Genomic DNA, 19358 nt, shown 5'->3' on the forward strand with positions numbered 1-19358 from the left:
CACTGTGTAAGCAGCAGTTCTTGGATAAACCAGAAGATGTTCTACAGAAGCATCAGGCAAGCATCAATGAACTCAAGAGGGCCTTGAGGCAGCCTAACAGTAAGATGGCCCAGAGGGAGAAAAGGCTCTCCTCAGCTACACCACCTGGAGGAACACCTGAGCGGAAACCAGTAAGAAAGAGACCCTGTTTCCAAGTTACTTCCTTTTATTACAAGAAAAAACTGATTCTAATACAGTTGGCAATATTTCTTTGCAAATTTGTCATCATTCCACTACAACTTTTTTTTGTGAATCTATGCTCATTTCAAAAAAGAATTAAACAGGGCAATAGAACCCTGGAATCCTCAGAATCATCTATTTGGAAGTGGTGTAACTAGTTTTATTGGTAACAGGATTTTATATCATGATTTGTGATGAAAAAGACCTCCTGGTGCACCACTGAAACACAGCTTTTTGAAGGATTTTACGTTGTGGCCTTGGGAACATTTAGAAAGCAGTTGTTTGTATACAGTCTGCATCTTATGTTTAACTTTTAAAGGGCATCCCTCCTTTTTTGGGAGTCACAATTGCAGTTGTACATACTGTACGTCAGGGTTTCTTAAAACAGTTTGTTCAACCTTCCCATTCTCTGCCAAGACACACACAGTATTTTGATAGGTTTACAGTGATATAACAAATAAAAGAGCAGTGTGTCTAGCTAGGCTAATGCTACTGTCTACTCTATGTCAACTTAGGCGACCATTGATGGCAGATTGATTGACAAGCAGGATGCTTATGAAGGAATGCTGGACACTTGCTGTAAATTGGAAAAGAATAAGATTTCTTCTGTGGGTACAGGCACATTTTCTGCAACACCTTGGACTGAAGCAAATATTAACAAATTTCAAACACCTTGGGACTCTTTAAAAACTGCAACTGGAACATCTCAGAATCAGAAAACAGACTTTACAGCATCAGGAATAATCTCAACGAACCGTATGGATCAGCCATTAACAACTAACAGGCATCACGACTCTCTGTTATCAAGGAATGTTGTTGAAAATGGATATGGATCTCCTCCTGACAAACACAATGCAACGACCCACAACGATATGAAGCATTTTGAGTGTATGCACAATATTCATCGAGATCGACCAAAGACCTGTGAAGTTCTAGTTAATGTGGATTATCTCCTAAAGAGCAATGGGACTAGAAGTGAAAGTGACATGAGGCATTTTGACACATGGAAAATAAAAGACCCAAACCCCGCAGGAGTAAAAGATTGCAACAAAACAGGGAATTCACATTCAGAAGTTACCAAAATAGTTCCTCTTAAGCCACAGAGATCAAAAAAGTATTTGGACAAAGACGCCAAAGGTGTAGTAAATGCTCAAACTTTCAACTGGTCTGATGGAGACATTTGTGATACAAATGTGGACGTACACATGGCAAAAACAAAAGATGGCTCCCATGAAACACAAAGGAGACTTGGTGATTCTGTGGTGCAGTCAGCTGCTAAATCCCCAAATGAAATCGTTGCATCATATCAACTGCAAACACTACTGCATCATGAGAATAAGAAAGAGCTGTTTAGACAACAGGAACTCAGAGATTGCAGAGCTGTAGCAGGACAGAGTCAGTCGACAAGAGGTGACATACTACATGGGGATCATTTCCAAAACAGCTCAGAGTTTAAAGAGCCTCTTCTCTTTAGCTCCCAATTTCCAACAGCTCTCCCTCGAACGCTACCACAGAAAACACAGTGGTTCCGAGACAGACAGTGCCACATGGAGAACAGCCACCACAGGATGGCCAGCCAAGAGACAGCTAAGAGGAAGCAAGCGGTAAACTGCATTCTAAACTGTTTGTCCATCATCGGAAAGTGAGACATTGCATGAGCTTCAGGCGATACCGTGAAAATCTTGTTTACCATCCTAGAACGAAAAAAACCACACGCATACTCCAGAAATCATGTGGCTGTGTTTTGAGAAAGCAAAAGTTGCATCGTATGATTGGCCCAGAGAGCTTCTTGCTTTCTGTTGTTCCCTTCTGCAAAGCATGACATCTGCTTGGCCATTTCAGAACGCTTCGGGCATTTAAGCAAAGTTCACAATGCTTAAGCTTCAGGCGTCCCTTTTATCCCACCTGGTGTCTCCTTCCAACATCCTCACAGGAAAAAAGGTGGCTGCTGTTGCAAGGAGTCCAAGACATTTCCACCATTTTTCCTTGAAACTTCTTTTGTTTTTATGATTTACATCCTTTTTGTGAATGGCTGAGAAGGGCATTTGAAGCAAATGTTCTACCTTGGCACCTCTGTAGCAATAGCTAAAAGGAAAGTCATGTCAATATAAAAACCTTTTTTTTCTTGAAAGTCATTTTGAAAAATCCAAACTTTTTGTTTATAGCGCTTGCAGTCATTGTATTGACGTCAACGTGTGTATTATACCCAATATGCATGCTCATGAGAGCAGCACCAAGCTTAATAGACTTGCATAACAGTCATACATGTATTTGTTGTGCAAGTGTTGACAACTAAAGGGTCACTCGGACACTACAGACTTCAGTAAAGGCTACTATGAAATTTCTGGATCCACATCTCAATCCGCTCCACCCGTCCCAAGGGTCTCCTCTTCAACATTTCACAGAATTTAAAACAAAATATTCTTGTAACTTAACAGTTGGTGATGAAATCACAACCTCCCTAGTGGAAATACAAGGAATTCAGTGAGCTTCTCTAAATACATACAAAGAGGAGTTCTACAAATCTTACAAATAATGTGTAATAAGCCGTGCCTCCTGCTACAGACGGACTGTCATGCCAACCCCATTGACAAAAAACTGTTTTATTGTTCATTTTTGCTCTTTTCCTTTTGTAATACAATTTACACTCATGACAGCTTCTGTGAAAAAGTATCGCTAATTGTGATTGTTGCAGTGTCTCTGAGGTGACATTGTTTGCTGTCTTTGTATCTATAGGAGACACCTCCCACACCTGCTATACATGAAGAGCCTCTTAACGAAGCTTCAGTGAGTCATGTCGTCACTATCTAACACTTTTTTCTGCTTTTATTTGCCTTTTTTTTACTACTTTGAAAGGACATAGAAATAATTTTGCCATTTCTCTTTCATTGAAGACCTACATTAGGCTGTAAATGTACTATCATCATTTAGAGTATTTTTGATGCCACTGAATTTTCAGAATCAACCTTGATTTTTAATATTGGTAGAAAAACTGAAGAGTGGATTTTCCAATTGACTCTTCCACTTGAAGTACATTTGTTCATTTTGTTATCAGTCTGAAATTTTAAGTTGAAATGTTTTTCTAAACCCTCTTGCAGAGGGAACAATGGGAGAAACGTCTGGGCTCTGTCTCAGAAGATGACCAGGACCATGACATCCTCTACTTGAAGGAAACCCACCTGGGCATTGAGCGGAAATGTTCCAGCATTACAGTCAGCTCTACGTCCAGCTTGGAGGCAGAAGTCGATTTCACCATCCTCACTGACCTGCACACAGGCATGGAAGAGTTCTCCAGGGGCATGTCAGAACTGGGAGACAGGGATATGTCACCTGATGGGGGTCTTTGCTTTGGCATTGACTTGCTCCAGCAGCAGGGCCCTTCTGAAATGCCTCCTCCATTGGTGTCAGCTCCTCTGTCCAAAGCAGCTACTAACAGCCCCCCAGCCAAGCATAGCCAGGCTGAAGATGTCCGACCAGAAGTCAAACGACCCGATGTGCAGGTACTGTTTAGCCAAGTGTCAATAAGCAGAACTAGTTTAGTTTTACTTAAAACTATACAATGCTTGAGTAGACGGGCACAGGAAATAAAAGAGACTGCATTATTTTCCTAGTCCCGTATTCTATAAAATCATCGGATGTCCCTCTTAGTGCTGCTCAATGTTCAAGTCAAGTCTGACGGGCTTCCAAAGGGAGCAGGTGACCAAGCAAGCCTCTTACATGCTCTATTTCGTTGTGCAGCTTTTGGTCAGCGAGAATATGAATACAACACACACAGAGTAGCGATAACATTTCTTCTCTGATCTCAAGGAAAAAATGGTGGTGTGATCACACCCATAATATTTGTCACGGTGTTTGTTGTTTTCTTTTGTTTATTGTTAAATCTGTCAGAGGGCCTTCTGGTGTTAAAGACACTGAGTGGCTGTAATGAAATATTTTTATACCCTCAAGCATTTCTGAAGGGATGGAACATCCTTTCACTTCTCCTTCCTGCCTATCTTTCCTTTTTTTTTTTTACACTATAATGTGTATCACTTTAGCACAAAATAAATTGTGTGTGTGCATCAAGAGCTTTACTCATATTTTAATTTCTTCCAAAAACATGCTTCCAGTCTTACTTCAGTGTAAATAGAAACAGACAACTTTATTTCCATGGAGTTTTCAAGAAGATTATTTTTGTCACTGTCGCACAGACAACCAAAACACTGTGTTTTCCTCAGAGTAAACACTTAACAACACAGGAGTTGTGTTATCTTAAATGGAGGTGTGAAAGCAAATGGAATTGGTGCCAGGCAGTCAAGCTGACCTGATTGATAGACGGCCTTTATTTCCCCTTGATACTTTTGCACAAGATCATGAAGTTTTTGAAAGAATTTATCTAATCTGATGTAATCATTCTAAAGCCACTATACCTGTACTGTGAAATCAATGTATATTAGATAAAAACATGTCTATTGGCTCTTTAACTCAGAGCTGTGTTTATGTTGTAATTTCTTAGTGACATAAAATAAAAGGAAAAAAAACTTTGAAGCTTATTTACAATTTAAAAACTAAAATCATTCTGTTTTCCATTTAAGCCTGTGGTGCCCAAAAAACCAAAGAGGTCAGTTCCGTTGTCATCGTCAGTGGACAGGGAGCAGTCGCACAGAGACACCAGTCATGTCTCTGCTGTCACACCCCTGAGCAAGGAGACCAGTGATGTCACACCCACACCAACTGTGAGGAAAACGGATGTGCGGACAGAGACTCAGCCCAACGGGTCAGAGGTCACCACAACCATTGTGGAGTTCACAGATCAGGTATAATGTTAGATTAAAATATTAATATGTGTATATTTATATGTGAATATAATGTCCAAGTGATACAGCTGAACTTTTCTGTTTCAGGATCATGGTATCACTGGACTAAGTGAAGTGTCTTACTGCACGAGACAGAGCATCTCCCCTGTGAGTAAAAGAAAGAACCTCTACCATTCTAATCCAACCCTCAGCTCTCCGGATGTTAAATCTACTTACAAACCCCATGTCCTAACACCAATTGTCTCATTTTGTCATCAATATTTTGTGTAAATGTGTATTTTTTCCAGTACGTATCTTGATGTTTGTTTTTCTGCTTTCTCAGGTACACATGAGCACTCTTGGAAGAGAGGCATCAGGGTCACCCATCCTTGTCACTGAAAATGTTACCACGGCAACCACTCATGTCTCCAAGGTAGACAAAAGCCAATGTAAAACTTAGAGCAGTGTTGTTTAAAATTTGTTTTGTAGCTTGGCTCCACAGCTATATCTTTTTGGAACACGCGTGTCACATACAAATAAATGAAGGCATCAGACATAATGTGTGCAATCAATGCAATCCAAGACTGGCCGATGTACCATTGGCTTGAACCACATATTATATTGCTAACACTTGTGTTATTGTATAAACCTGTGTTGAAATGGGCTGACTTAATGAATAAATGCAAGTGAGTTGACAGGTTTGCTAACACAGCCAAATGTCAAAATGTCCAACAATGCAGTCCAACAGTTGAACAAATTATACTTACCAGCTAGTTTGTCACTCTTTCAGCTCATCATCCAGTCTGAGATGTACTAACATCTTCCTTGATCACTCCTTACTGTTTCCAACTTTGCTTATTAGAAACTCCCTAATTTCCCACAGGATCTGCGAAGTCACTTCATACAAACCCTGACCTTAATGTGCTGACTCAGCACAGGCCTGGCATTCATAAGATGATTGAACAAAGTTACCAACAGGAATTCCAATATACTAAACTATACTAAAGTGCTATTTTCCATGACATCCCGCACTACAAGTAATCAGGGTGTTATCTGTGTTAATCAGCCAGATTTGCATTTGACCATCATAAAGAAGGTCCTTGCAGTCCAAATTAGAATGTTCAATCAATTCCCTCCTTAAAAAGTCTGTAGAGTCAGATCCTTAATTGACCAATCAGAATTAATTTTGCTAATCGCTAACAATTTCAGTGTGTCATCACCTTCCCAGTAAAATGAATTTAAAGGCAATTGGATTGTTGTTAACTTCCAATATGTGATTGATAATGGCATGAATTACAAGGTGGAGCTTTTTGTCTAGAAGTAGGTTAAAAAATTATATTCATTTATATTCATCATAGTTATTTAACTCTATTCAGTCTCTTTCAATGAGGACTCTTTCACAAGTGCATTTAAGTTGAATAGCAATTGAACTGTCATTTACTGCAGTGGTGCTACCCTTGCTCAATCTCTCGAATATTTGCAGGCTGCTTTTGATACCGTTCAACTACGCCTGCTTGGCTTAAAGCTTGTGTTGAATGCCTCAAAAACTAAAATGATGCTGTTCTCTAACGCTAGGATGAGAGCAGATTATCTTCCTACCATTAAATCCCTGCATGGCAGTCAGATTGACCTAGTGACACAATACAAGTACCTAGGTATTTTAAATTAAATGAACATTTAACTTTTAGACCACATGTAGAAACTCTACTAAAGAAGCTTAAGCTTAAACTCGGCTTCTATTTTAGAATAAAATCCTGTTTTTCCTATGCTGCCAGGAAAAAAATGGTTGAGGCTACGTTCCTCCCTTTGCTTGATTATGGATTTTAAAAATTTGGTGAAGGGTATGGAGGCAGATTCCATTGGAGTCTGTACCTGCTTTACTTCTTAGACTTTGATGATTTTTCCCTGTTATTGTATGTTTTATAATGTATCTGTTTAATTTAATTGCTGTATATAACTGTAACTGGTGCTGCTGCAGTCTTGGCCAGGGCTCCCTTGCAAAAGAGATTTGTAATCTCAATGGGATTCACCTGGATAAATAAAGTTAAAAAAAAAAAAAGGAAAAGAGCAGGCAGTAGAAGAAATGTGGTAGTATTATTCATCCTGCAGAGAACTGCTTTTTGAATAAAAAAATAAGTATAAAATAAAATAAAAATTTATCTAGTTAAACAAATACTGGTGTGTGTATTAAGTAGTTTTTAAAGTATAAGGTACTGACTTCCCACTCTAAAGGAAACAATGAAGGATAAAGGTACTTATAATATTGCTTCAAATATGAACATTATGCCTGTTTAAAGAAACATGTTAAATTGCAGACAGTAAAAGGAGGATATTCGGAGACCAGGATCGAGAAGAGGATCATAATCACAGGAGATGATGATGTTGACCAGGAGCAGGTAAGCCAAAACAGGAACAACTGGAATTGTCAGGAAAAACCACATGCATGTTACTGGACATGTTTTAATCCAGTTCTGAGAGCATTTAATATTCTTTGAGCTCCAACATTGCCCAAAAGCTATGAATTTGAATACAGTATATTGTGCGTAGATTTTTTTGTACATCAATTCTGATTGAATGAAGTATGAATGAATGACGTGAATGAATGAATTATGTTGCCAAACTATTCTAGTTCCCAAACTGTTCTACCAAACTATGTAGCCACAAGAGGAAAATGCAGCCACAAGAGGACACAAGCAAGTGTCTTATTGTGCCGGTCCCAAGACCGGATAAATACAGAGGGTTGCGTCAGGAAGGGCATCCATCGTAAAACTTTTGCCAAATCAAACATGCGAATCAAACCTATGACTTCCATACCGGATCGGTCAACGCCTGGGTTAACAACGACCGCCATCGGTGCTGTTGACCTCCATGGTGCTGGTGGAAATCGGACTACTGTTCATCGAAGAAAGAGAGGAGGAAAGTGTGATCGTTGGAAGAGAGAGAAGAGGAACGCCAAGAGTATAGGACTGAGAGTAGGGACGTTGAATGTTGGAACTATGACACGAAAAGGTAGAGAGTTGGTTGACATGATGCAGAGAAGGAAGGTAGACCTACTGTGTGTCCAGGAGACCAGAGGCCTGTACCATGAAGCTGGATTACGGCTTAGCGAGATAACTTCAGGCTTAACCCTGGCTTTTCGGTACCATAAAGGTGGCTGACTTTCTATCGGGCTACGTTGTCGCGGTAACCTATGCGCACCTAACCTGCTCCGGAGCAGGATAAGTTCAGGATAAGAGCTCAGCAGGTATAACAGCCCCACCTACTGACCAATCAGAGCTCAGCGGGTGTAACAGCCCCACCTACTGACCAATCAGAGCTCAGCAGGTGTAACAGCCCCACCTACTGACCAATCAGTTCTCTTGGAAAATGGGCTGTCCGTTTCATGAGAACCCGGTGGATCTTGGTGCACAGCTTGTGCGAAGAGCGCTCAGGCGCGAGAGAATATTCAGAGATTGCTGTAATCCGTTCGAATTGCCTGAACAATCACTACGAAAGGTACAGGTTTTGGGGAGAGGGGTTACATTACATCTGTCAGCTGCTGGAGCCTTACATCAGTAATGTAACGCACCACAACCACGCGCTGACAGTCCCGCACACAGTGTGCATTGCACTGAGGTTTTTTGCTACATTTAATATATTTTTTACTGATGTCCGTAATTATTATGATGTCCTTAAATCCCTCGTTGGATGGAACGGGTGGAGAATAGTGTCTGGTGTGATGTGTGATAGAAGAGTTTCAGCTAAAATGAAAGGAAAGGTGTACAAAACTGTGGAGAGACCAGCGATGTTGTTTGGTCTAGAGACAGTGTCACTGAGGAAAAGACAGGAGACAGAGCTGGAGGTAGCAGAGATGTAGGTGCTGAGGCGCTGTGGCGACCCCTGAAGGGAAAAGACGAAAGGAAAAGAAGATGATCTTATCAAACTATTCTATGAGTTTGGCAGCTATATTTCTAAAAAGGTCGATAGTGAATTGTTTAATTTTATACAAAACAAAATAACCTCATTCTTTCCTTGCAGGCGCTGGCCATTGCAATACAAGAAGCAAAGCAGCAGCATCCTGACATGCAGGTGACCAAGGCTGTTGTTGTCAGGGAAACAGAATCATCTTCCGAGGATCGACATAGTATGTCAGAGGTAAAGGTGCCTCCTTTACTCTAAACAATATCTGCTTAAGATTAAGACTCAAAATCTTTTAGTGTTTTACGTTGAGAGATTGACCGTTTACGTTGAGAGAAGACCGTTTCTCTACTTTTTGTCCTCCAGTCTTGATTTCCTGAGATGAGAGCGCCCTCCTTTGGACCAGATTTGTCAGTGCTCCAGTCTGAAATCGCCACACACCATCTCCACTCACTTCTGCCAGTGGCCTTCGCTTGGAGCCTGTGATCCATATATCCGCACATTCAGACCCAAACAAGACTCCTTTCAAATACATTTCTATTTTATCTCAAAATTTCACTTCACTCATGCCTAGCAAATAGTTTGCAGGAAAAATAATTAAAACATATCATGGTCACTGGTTGGCTGACAATATGGTACCAAACATTTAGAATAATTGGATCATGTAAGAAACATCCATCCAAAGCTTTAAGGAGTCTCTATTATAAAACAACATGCTTAAGTGTTCCTCACAGCTCAATGAGACTTAATGCAAAATGTTTGAATGGATAACCTTAAAGTTGTTCAAAGCCACCAGCATCATTAAAAAATTTGAAATGTCAGGAAAAAAAGGCACATGCATTTTATCTTCTGTGTCATTTCTGCTGTAGTAAATTATAAACAGCAAATCATGGTTAAAAAATGATTACACGGTTGAAAGATAAGCATAATTAACAGCAAGATTTACAGAGAGCAGAAACAATTATTTTTGTAGTACTTTTTATTTTGAGTCTTAACAAATGATCTTCATCCCTTGCCCTCTTCACACTGATAGATGAGAACGCACAAAGTGTAAAGCATCAGGTGGGTCCTCAGGAGGAGTTTAGTCAAAAGCAAGAAAAATTAGTCTGATCACAATACTTCCGTCCTTTTCTTTTATCTGTAGAGATTTTACTGCTGTAAAATGTGTATTTTACCATGATGTGTGAGTGGCATGTATGAAAGGAAACGACTCCAGTGCTACACCATCTGTGTTTGCATCTGGACTTTAGGCGCTGTTAATACACAGTACGCAGTGTACCTGTTCTGTTTATTCAAATGATGATGTAGTTTCTGAGCATGCTGATGTTTCAGAATGAGCCCAGTTTCTCTCCTCACAGCCTTTAGATATGCTTTCAGAACTCAGATGGATAGGACACCACTTGTATAGTATAGAATAAGCTCACACCCTCTTTCAGGTCACAGCACAGCCTGTTGCATCACTAAAACTAGCATTCAAGATAATGTTTGCATGAGCAATTCTTGCGTAATTAAAGTGTATTGACTAATACTAATCAGAAGGATGAATCATGAAAGAAACAAAGTAAAAGAAAAATCCTAACAATGTAAAGACCAAATATTGACCCTCTGGAAAGGAAATGATGACAAATCACTTGATTTGAGGAATATCAAGCAAATAATCCATTCATCTGTGTTACTATTTAATTAATTTAGGTACATTGCCTCAAAAGAATCCATTCACTTTAAGTAACTGACATTTTGCTGGCTGTTTAATGTGCACCCGATTGATTCATAGGCTGCGGAAAAGGTATCGGATATTCTAGTGTTCTGGAAAAAAAACTCAGTAGGAGCAGCAGCACTCGTAGTTTTGTGTCATTTGGTACATAATTGTTATGCCATAGACATGTAGTGTGCCAATAAAGGTAGAAGTCCAATTGTTTAAATGCCAATTTTGTATGAATTTATTTAATATGACCAAGCTACTTTCAATTACAGAAGTGCCAGAAAGCCAAATATATAAACTTGATGTAGTTAGGTCTCCCTTTAATTATCGTGTCTTAATATGTTGGGGGTTTTTTTAATCAAAAGATGTGCAGCAGTGAATTGTTTAAAATTTCAGGTTTTTACTTGGGTATGACTTTCTGATACCAGACTTTGCTGTCAGTGTTACCATGTGTTGTGTGAATTCCACTGTTTTTCATATTCGGCACCAAAATCCTTTCCAGTTATGATTAATCGTGAATGTGGGCCTAAAACTGGACGATGGCGAAAATGCAGCCCCACATGCATTGTACTGATTATTTGGTGGATTGCGAAGTTATTCGTGATGCAATTGAGGTACACTAGGGGGCACCAGTCACCCTCACATATGCAGTTAAAGGCCTTACCATTCGTAAGTAAGGGGGGAAAAAAGGATCTAAATCACCCTCGGATAAACATTTTTGGTCAAACTCATCTTCAACAAACGGTCTACCCACAGAGATCAGAAAAGTAATAACCAGACTGTGATTAATCACAGACATTTGGCAGGTGTGATGGGATGACCTCCGGTTGACCCTTAAACGTAGCCTTATCCTCACTGTACAGCGCCCTCCTCCTCCTGCTTGGGAGCTTCAACTCTCCTGCTCTGCTACTCTCCATTGTTTGGTGCTGTGTCTTTGTTGTACATTGTACTTGCATTCCTTTGAAACCAATAAAGAAGAGACAGAAAAGAACAAGAAATGAAGGAAACTCCTTGTCTGGTCTCTTCAAAATGTGTTTTTCTTATCAGAGCTGTGAATCTTTGGCCTGTGTGCCTGGTGATAATACAGCTACTGGATTTCTTCATTTAAAAAAAAAAGCCACAAAAATGGAGGCTTTAATTTTATTACATGTTCTGTTTCTTATAAAAGGCCTTGTTAAATCAGTTTCTGCTCAAGCACTGAGGAGAAAACCGTTACATTCTGAAGTTACTGCAGTGAAACACAGATGTTCAAATATGAAATTAACTATAATCCTAAGAGGACAAATTCAGAGTTTACAGGAATAGCTCTGTGTAATGATTACACATTTTTCTGTCTATTGGCAAAATGCTGATCAGGAATATCCATGAAAAAGACCTTACTTTTGTGGCAGTAAGACAATGTTGAGAGTTTACACAAATGCTTAAAGGTAAATATGAACTTTCTGCAATTACCAGATAAGGTCCTGATCTGTGATAACAAGAAGCCCCAAACTGAGTGGAATGTTATTAAGAGATGGCTGAGAGTTCGTGTTCATAATGGTTGGACTCCTAATTTGGACTCTAATTTATAATAGTGGTCCAAGTTTATGTAACGTAGAGCAAAGTGAAAGCAGACTATGAAGTATACAATGTGGGCTTTATATTCTGTCCTGTTCCTACTTTATTCACATAAAAGTATGAACCTATTCTCGACCTTGGAAAAAGGCAATTGACAATCCTACCTTATGGTCCGCTATTGTTTTGTGGGGGGGGGTTGTTGTTTTTTTTGAGAAGTAAACCATCTAAATAAAGCCATTGGGGGTTTCACTTCATATGGCATGATTAAGTCTTGACCTCTTTTCTGACATGACAGGAGAAAAAGCAGAAAAATGGAGTTATGTTTATTAAAAGCAGGTTGATCCATTCAGACATCCTAAACAATGCAGGTACACACATAGACCAATCTCATGCCAAACTGCGGCTGAACAGTAAAATCCCATCCCTAATTTGTATGAAGCAACGATCAAAAAGTCAGAAACGTAATGTCACTTGTACTGTATTACAATTCTCACCATGAAGGAAGGAGGAGAAAGGCGTGTTGAATTTGAGCCTGAAACAAAAATATAATCTAAAAGAAAAGAGTCTCTGAACTTACACTACAATAGAATCCGTAATCAATAAATTAAATGGATGAAACAAAAAGTAGAAATGTCTGGGTAATAATCATAGGACTTAAGGCTCATTTGGGACCTGAGGATTTCAAAATACATTATAAATCAATGCGGTTCACGCTGCTCAGCGTATCATGGAGGAGAGAGGTAAGACATCAACACAAGACTACAGTTCACAATGGAAGCCAAACTGGGCGTGTAGACGTTGCATTTTCTCATGACACTGCAGGTGGAACCAAGCCTTGGCTCAATACCTTTGGTAACAGAAGCTTCACAGCAATGCAGAGATTCTGATGTAATTCATTCAAACATATGAGCATGAAAAACTCCAGACAGAGTTAGAAAGGTCCCACATTCTGGTGATGGGATTAGTGGGAGGAGTTGTCCTTAGACAGTGCAGGAGTTTTCCAAAAAGAGACAAACATTTCTTAAATACAAGTTTACTCAATGAGCAATGTTTCAGGTCTCCTTGATCACCAATTTCAAAAAGTTCAGAGGTACATTTCTATTAAACAGCAACTGCACAGTCCCACAGTGACAACATACACAAAATTCCTTCAGTGCATCACACACCACTGGGCTTCCGAGGTTAAAACCACATGAGAATATCCATTGGTTAGAAGAGAGCAAAGATAAATTTCTTCAGAGACTGCAGTCCAGTGACAAGTCCAGAAAAGCAACTTTTAAAAGAGCCTCAAAAAGATTGCTGTAAAAAGAAAACAAAAGACACAGTGGGGTAGGACTGGAGGAAGGTGGAAATGTGGCTGTCAGTCTCTTGTCTTTAACCTGCTGTTTCTCCACATAATAAGCAGCTGTAATGCACAGTTCCTGCAGACTTTGTCATAGTGTAGTCCTGGCTGTGAGGATTAATGCTGCAAGGTTGACCAGGGGGAATGCAGAGAAGTCAGGGGCAGCGCCCACAGCCATGGAACCTGAAACAAACAAGCAAATACAAATTCAGCAGCGGTTTGATGTTGTCTTCTTTATATCTGGTGTGGTCAAGATTTAGGACCTACATGAAAGATTACAGTAAACCATATAAACAAGCAAGCCAAAAAATACCCAAAAACAAAATAGAAAAGCTTCACAATCTAGAATGCATTCAGTACAAAGCACTAGAGAGGTGTGAGTAAATAGGTCTACCACTAGATGGCACTGGAACACTCCACACAATTGTGAGCTGACTTTCACAGAGCTAATTTGCAGAGGAGAGTGGGCAGCAAACACAGTTTAACTAACAATAAAATATCAGTTCTTTAGCAACCAGCTGGTGGGAATATTATTTGCATGTCTGAGTACATTTCATTGTTTGATACATACACTATTTCTACATCTGTTGATAAGAGGTAGAGAAAAGGCTCTTTTGAAGCCGATAACATCTAACAGGAGAAGCGCATTGAAGAGAGATGGAAGCTGACCAACATAGGACAGCCTGAATACAGCTACATCTTATAATTCCATTGATTGATAGTGAAATATAGTGATTTCTTTGCTCAAGCATTTTAACAAAGCTTCTGTCATGAAGACAGAAGGCTTGTAGTGTATTTCTCATACCATCCTGTCATTCATACCTCTCGCACATGCTCAGGTTTTTTTTTTAATGTTTTCTATCTTTGGCCCACCTGCTATCTTGGGAATGGTAATCTGGCGGCTGCTGCTGCCCTCGCCTCCCTCACTGAAGGGTTTAATCTGGATGACATAGTCTTGGTTGACGGGCAGCGACAGCTCAAGGGAGGTGGTGTTGGTCTCCACTACACTCGGACGGCTGTGTTTGTCCTGGCTGTACATCACCTGCAGGAATCAGGAGAAGGAAAAGGAGATAAGAGCATGGAGCCTGGCATGAAATCATTCCATTCTTCTAGACAGCTCAACCAGATGTGATATGCTGCCTCTGAATCTAACTTGGATTAATCTTACTGTTGATATCTGCATGTTTTGCACCACCAGAGTAGGAGGTGCAGCAGAGATAAGGAGGAGCACAGAAATGCCTCAGTCATGACTTTTCTACTGCAGTTTGACTTGAGGATGGATGTCCTCCTATGTTGTATGACTGCAACATTGAGCAGAAAAAAAACTTTTTGTTCTTGTGTGTGTGTGGTGGGGGGGCTAAGATGAAATGGGTTAATATAATGGAGTGTTGACTGCAAGGTTATCAAGGGATTGTTATTTAGGGTAAAGTAGACATATTGGTTATGACTTGAGAATTTTACAAAAGCAAAGCCACACTACACTTGAAGTTCAGCAGTCACAGATAATCTTTCTATAAAATATGTGTGTGTAGATTATTAGAACCTGAATACAAAACAAAAGTGTGAACTCATACAGAACAAACGACCCAACCACTCTGCAGCACAACCCCTCCATTTGCTTACCTTGTATCCTGTCACTTCTGACTCATTTTCCAGGGCATGTACCTGGTCCCACTTCAGTATGACCTTGGAATTGGAAGTGTTCCACATGATTTTGACCGGAGCTTGACTGGGAGCTGAGGGAGGATGAAGGGAGTAGGACAGCAAGAAAAAGAGGGAGGAAAAAACAACAAACGACCCGGTCAATAAACAGCGAAGTCCAGAACAAACTCGGCATGAAGGAGATTTCTCAATATCAGTTTATCATCCAGCTGTTAGCGGTGACTTTGGGTGTTTGGGGGGGGGGGGGTGGCCCAGGCAAGTAACACATAAGTATCTACAACAGATCTATTGATTCAGTGGTATTCACTAATATCAGCTCAAAAGCGATTTTACAAATGTGTCACGAGTACCACTGCCATGATGATGTGTTGTCATGTTTATGATTGAATTCCATATGTAAGCATTTTAATTTTTACTGGTGTGCAGGTGACATAAAGGAAGAAACAGGTGAAACAATACAGAGAGAAATAAACATTAATTGAGAATCTCTCAGTCGGGAATATTTCATCATTTCCCAGCTGAGCCTGCATGTTAACTCACCCAGAGTGACCATAGTAGATCATAACACTTAAAGATGTGATGTGATAAATGTATTTCTCAGATTAATATTATAAAGACAATGACAAGTATGACATGTTGTTATATAAGGAATTCTGTCATCTTGGCATTCCATCCATATTTCAGTTGATATACAAGAAACTTCCATGTGGTTCATACAAGAAACACCTGAGAGGCAGGAGAGAAGAAAAGAGTTTCAGATTTTTTTTCTTCAGTTCCTTCAAAGGGTGAATGTAAGGTGAAAATCTATAGGCTTACGCTGGGTAAGAAGAAATATGTATCAGAGGGCCTATGCATGTTAAGCCAGAGGTAACAAAAAGGACATCTTCCCAAACAGATCCAGTAATATGTTGAGAACCCTTACGTGGCTTCTTGGTTGTTGCATTGACTATGATGCTTTGTGGACCCACTCCAGCGCTGTTGTAAGCCCGCAGGGTCATGTAATAGGTACTGCTTCCTTCCAGATCCCTGATGAGTATTGAGGTTTTATCCCCAACCGTTCTGATCACACTGGCTGCATCTGGTTTCTGTCTCTCCCCCCAGTACTGCAGCTAAAAATACATCAAATACACAGGTTATACATTATAAATATGAGTTTGTCTCCATACTTAAACCTACAGTGTGGAGTTTCTGTCTCTCCCCTATGGTAGTTGGAGTAATTCATTTGATGTGCCCATGGAACCATTGGATCCAACATATCAATTTGATGCAACCTACCCTCTTTTAGGTCTCACTAATGCTCACTGGTTGATGTGAAATACACTGCAACCAGTAAACTTGACTACTTCAATCTTCTTCTCATTTCAGCTTTTCCCTTCAGGGGTCGCCACAGCGAATCAGTTGCCTTCATCTAACCCTGTCTTCTGCATCCTCTTCTCTCTCACCGACTACCTTCATGTCCTCTATCATTACATCCATGAACATCCTCTTTGGTCTTCCTCTAGGCGTCCCGCCTGGCAGTTCAAAACTCTGCATCCTTCTACCTCTGGACATGAGTCGATGAGTAACTATATTAACAATAATGCAAAAAGGTCTTTGCTTTTTTCCACTAGCTGTTGGCACTTTCCACTGTGTTTGTTCAAATTCTGTTGTGTGGGCATGTGTTGGGCTGACCTCATAGCCCAGGATGCGTCTGCGGTTGTTGCTCCAGGCCAGAGGCTTCCAGGTGACCTCTACTTCGGATGCGGATACACTCCTCACCCTCAGTCTCCCTGGAGCTCTGCTGGGTTCTGACAAATACACATGATGGTCAGAAAGGAAGAGGACACAGATTCTCCACACCCACGTTTACGAGCTGACTTATTGAATACAATGCGCTTCTATCCAATGTATCCATGACACCTTGTTATTGAGTGACTGCTGCACCAGAATTTATTTCACTTAACATTCTCTCCAAGGAGTGATACAAAACTTTCAGATGAACCAGGAGCTACAGCAGTGGTATGTGCATCTAGATATGAGTGTCTGGATATATCATGAATACATTTGATAAAAGCTCCTCCGAAAGCTGCCACCTCATCGTTGTGGGGGAGTTTGAGTACCCGAATGATCCCAGGAGCTGTTATCAGGGGCTTTATGCTTCTGCTAGGGTCTCCCTTGACAAACAGGTCCTGGATGACGGGCCACACGAAGAGCAGCACAAAAATGATGACTAAAAAATCAAGGACCATGACGTCGCCCGGTAGGGCGCAACTGGGGCCCCACCCTGGAGCCAGGTCCGGGGTTGGGGCTCGTATGTGAGTGCCTGGTGGCCGGGCCTCTGTCCACGTGGCCCGGCCGGGCTCAACCCGAAAGGACGGCGTGGGCCCAACCTCCGGTGCACTCACCACCTGCTGAGGAAACCGTAGGGGACGGGTGCAGTGTGAATAGAGTGGCAGTCGTCAGCATGGGGCTCGATGACCCGATCCCCAGACAAAGAGTCTAGCTCTAAGGACATGGAATGTCACATCACTGGGGGGAAAGGAGCCAGAGCTTGTGAGGGAGGTTGAGAGGTACCGACAAGATATAGTTGGGCTCACCTCCACCCACAGCTTGGGCTCTGGAACCCATACCCTTGAGAGGGGCTGGACTCTCCACTTTTCTGGTGTTTTCCGAGGTGAGAAGCGGCTGGTTTGGGCTTGCCTGTGGCCCCACAGTTCAGCCATCATATATTGGAGTTCATCCCGGTGAACGAGAGGGTCGCGTCCCTGCACCTTCGGGACAGGTGTCTCACTGTCGTTTCGGCCTACTGGCCAAATGGCAGTGCGGAATACCTGGCCCACCTGGAGTCCTTGGGAGGAGTACTGAATAGTGCTCCAACTGGGGACTCCATTGTTCTCCTTAGGGACTTCAACGCTCACGTGGGCAATGACAGTGAAACCTGGAAAGGGGTGATTGGGATGAACGGCCTCCCCGATCTGAACACGAGTGGTGTTCTGTTATTGGACTCCTGTGCTAGTTAGTTTGTCCATAACAAACCCCTTGTTCAACCACAGGGATGTCCATAAGTGCACATGGCACCAGGACACTCTAGGCCGGAGGGCGATGATCAACTTTGTTTTTGTATCATCAGACCTCCGACCACGTGTGTTGGACACTAGGGTGAAGAGAGGGGCAGAGCTGTCAACTGATCACCACCTGGTGGTGAGTTGGATCCGCTGGCAGAGCAGGGGACCGGATAGACTTGGCAGGCCCAAACGTGTTTTGAGAGTCTGCTGGAAATGTCTGGCACAACCCTCTGTCGGTGAGGTTTTCAACTCCCACCTCCGGGAGAGCTTCTTCCAGATCCTGTAGAAGGCTGGGGACATTGAGTCAGAGTGGACCATATTAACCACCTCCATTGTTGAAGCGGCTACTTGGAGCTGTGGTCGCAAGGTCTCTTGTGCCTGTCGCGGCGGTAACCCCCGAACCCGGTGGTGGACACCAGAAGTAAGGGATGCCGTCAAGCTCTAGAAGGAGTCCTATCAAATCTTGTTGAACTGTAGGACTCCAGAGGCAGCTGACAGGTATAGACAGGCCAGGCGTACTGCAGCTCGAGTAGTTGTGGAGGCAAAAACTCGGGTCTGGGAAGAGTTCAGGGAGGCCATGGAGGAAGACTATCGGTCAGCCTCGACGAAATTCTGGCAAACCATTTGGCACCTCAGGAGGGGAAAGCGGTGCACAGCCAACACTGTTTACAGTCGAGGCGGAGAGCTGGCAGTCAGGGACAGTGCCTCTGTATTGGCAGACCGGGGCAGTGGTCCCTCTTTTCAAAAAGGGGGACCGAAGGGTGTGTTCCAACTATAGGGGGATCACACTCCTCAGCCTCGCGGGGTACGTCTATTCCTGGGTACTGGAGAGGAGGATTAGACCTATAGTCAAACTGCGGATTCAGGAGGAACATGCGGTTTTCGTCCCCGTCATGGAACACTGCACCAGCTCTACACTCTCCATCGAGTGCTAGAGGGTTCATGGGAGTTTGCCCAACCAGTTCACATGTGTTATGTATATCTGGAGAAGGCATTCAATCGTGTCCCGCGTGGTATCTTGTGGGGAGTGCTTCGGGAGTATGGGGTCTGAGGCCCCTTGCTGAGGGCTGTCCGGTCCCTGTATGACCGAAGCCAGAGCTTGGTTCGCATTGCTGGCAGTAAATCAGACCTGTTCCAGGTGTATGTTGGACTCTGGCAGG

At 41.9% G+C, this 19358-nt stretch overlaps 2 protein-coding genes across 4 annotated transcripts in view; one reads left to right on the forward strand and one right to left on the reverse strand.

Moving 5' to 3' along the window:
- Positions 1-11554, forward strand: part of si:dkey-178k16.1 (band 4.1-like protein 1) — a 51034-nt gene extending 39480 nt beyond the window's left edge. The window contains exons 13-21 of the mRNA XM_068339448.1: positions 15-170; positions 2956-3006; positions 3318-3719; positions 4794-5015; positions 5103-5162; positions 5338-5427; positions 7310-7390; positions 9012-9128; positions 9258-11554. Coding sequence (XP_068195549.1) covers positions 15-170; positions 2956-3006; positions 3318-3719; positions 4794-5015; positions 5103-5162; positions 5338-5427; positions 7310-7390; positions 9012-9128; positions 9258-9263 — 1185 coding nt within the window. The 3' untranslated portion in view covers positions 9264-11554. The remainder of the gene's footprint in view (positions 1-14; positions 171-2955; positions 3007-3317; positions 3720-4793; positions 5016-5102; positions 5163-5337; positions 5428-7309; positions 7391-9011; positions 9129-9257) is intronic.
- A 915-nt stretch (positions 11555-12469) lies between these two features.
- cntn3a.1 (contactin 3a, tandem duplicate 1) overlaps positions 12470-19358 on the reverse strand; it is a 101270-nt gene continuing 94381 nt past the window's right edge. For all 3 annotated transcript variants that reach the window (XM_068328472.1, XM_068328482.1, XM_068328463.1), the window contains exons 19-23: positions 16826-16941; positions 16077-16263; positions 15116-15228; positions 14366-14534; positions 12470-13675 (exon numbers count right to left, since the gene is read on the reverse strand). In XM_068328472.1, the coding sequence (XP_068184573.1) occupies positions 13584-13675; positions 14366-14534; positions 15116-15228; positions 16077-16263; positions 16826-16941 (677 nt within the window). In that variant the 3' untranslated portion in view covers positions 12470-13583. The remainder of the gene's footprint in view (positions 13676-14365; positions 14535-15115; positions 15229-16076; positions 16264-16825; positions 16942-19358) is intronic.

This window comes from Antennarius striatus, chromosome 2 (genome assembly GCF_040054535.1).
Source record: "Antennarius striatus isolate MH-2024 chromosome 2, ASM4005453v1, whole genome shotgun sequence".
NCBI lineage: Eukaryota > Metazoa > Chordata > Actinopteri > Lophiiformes > Antennariidae > Antennarius > Antennarius striatus.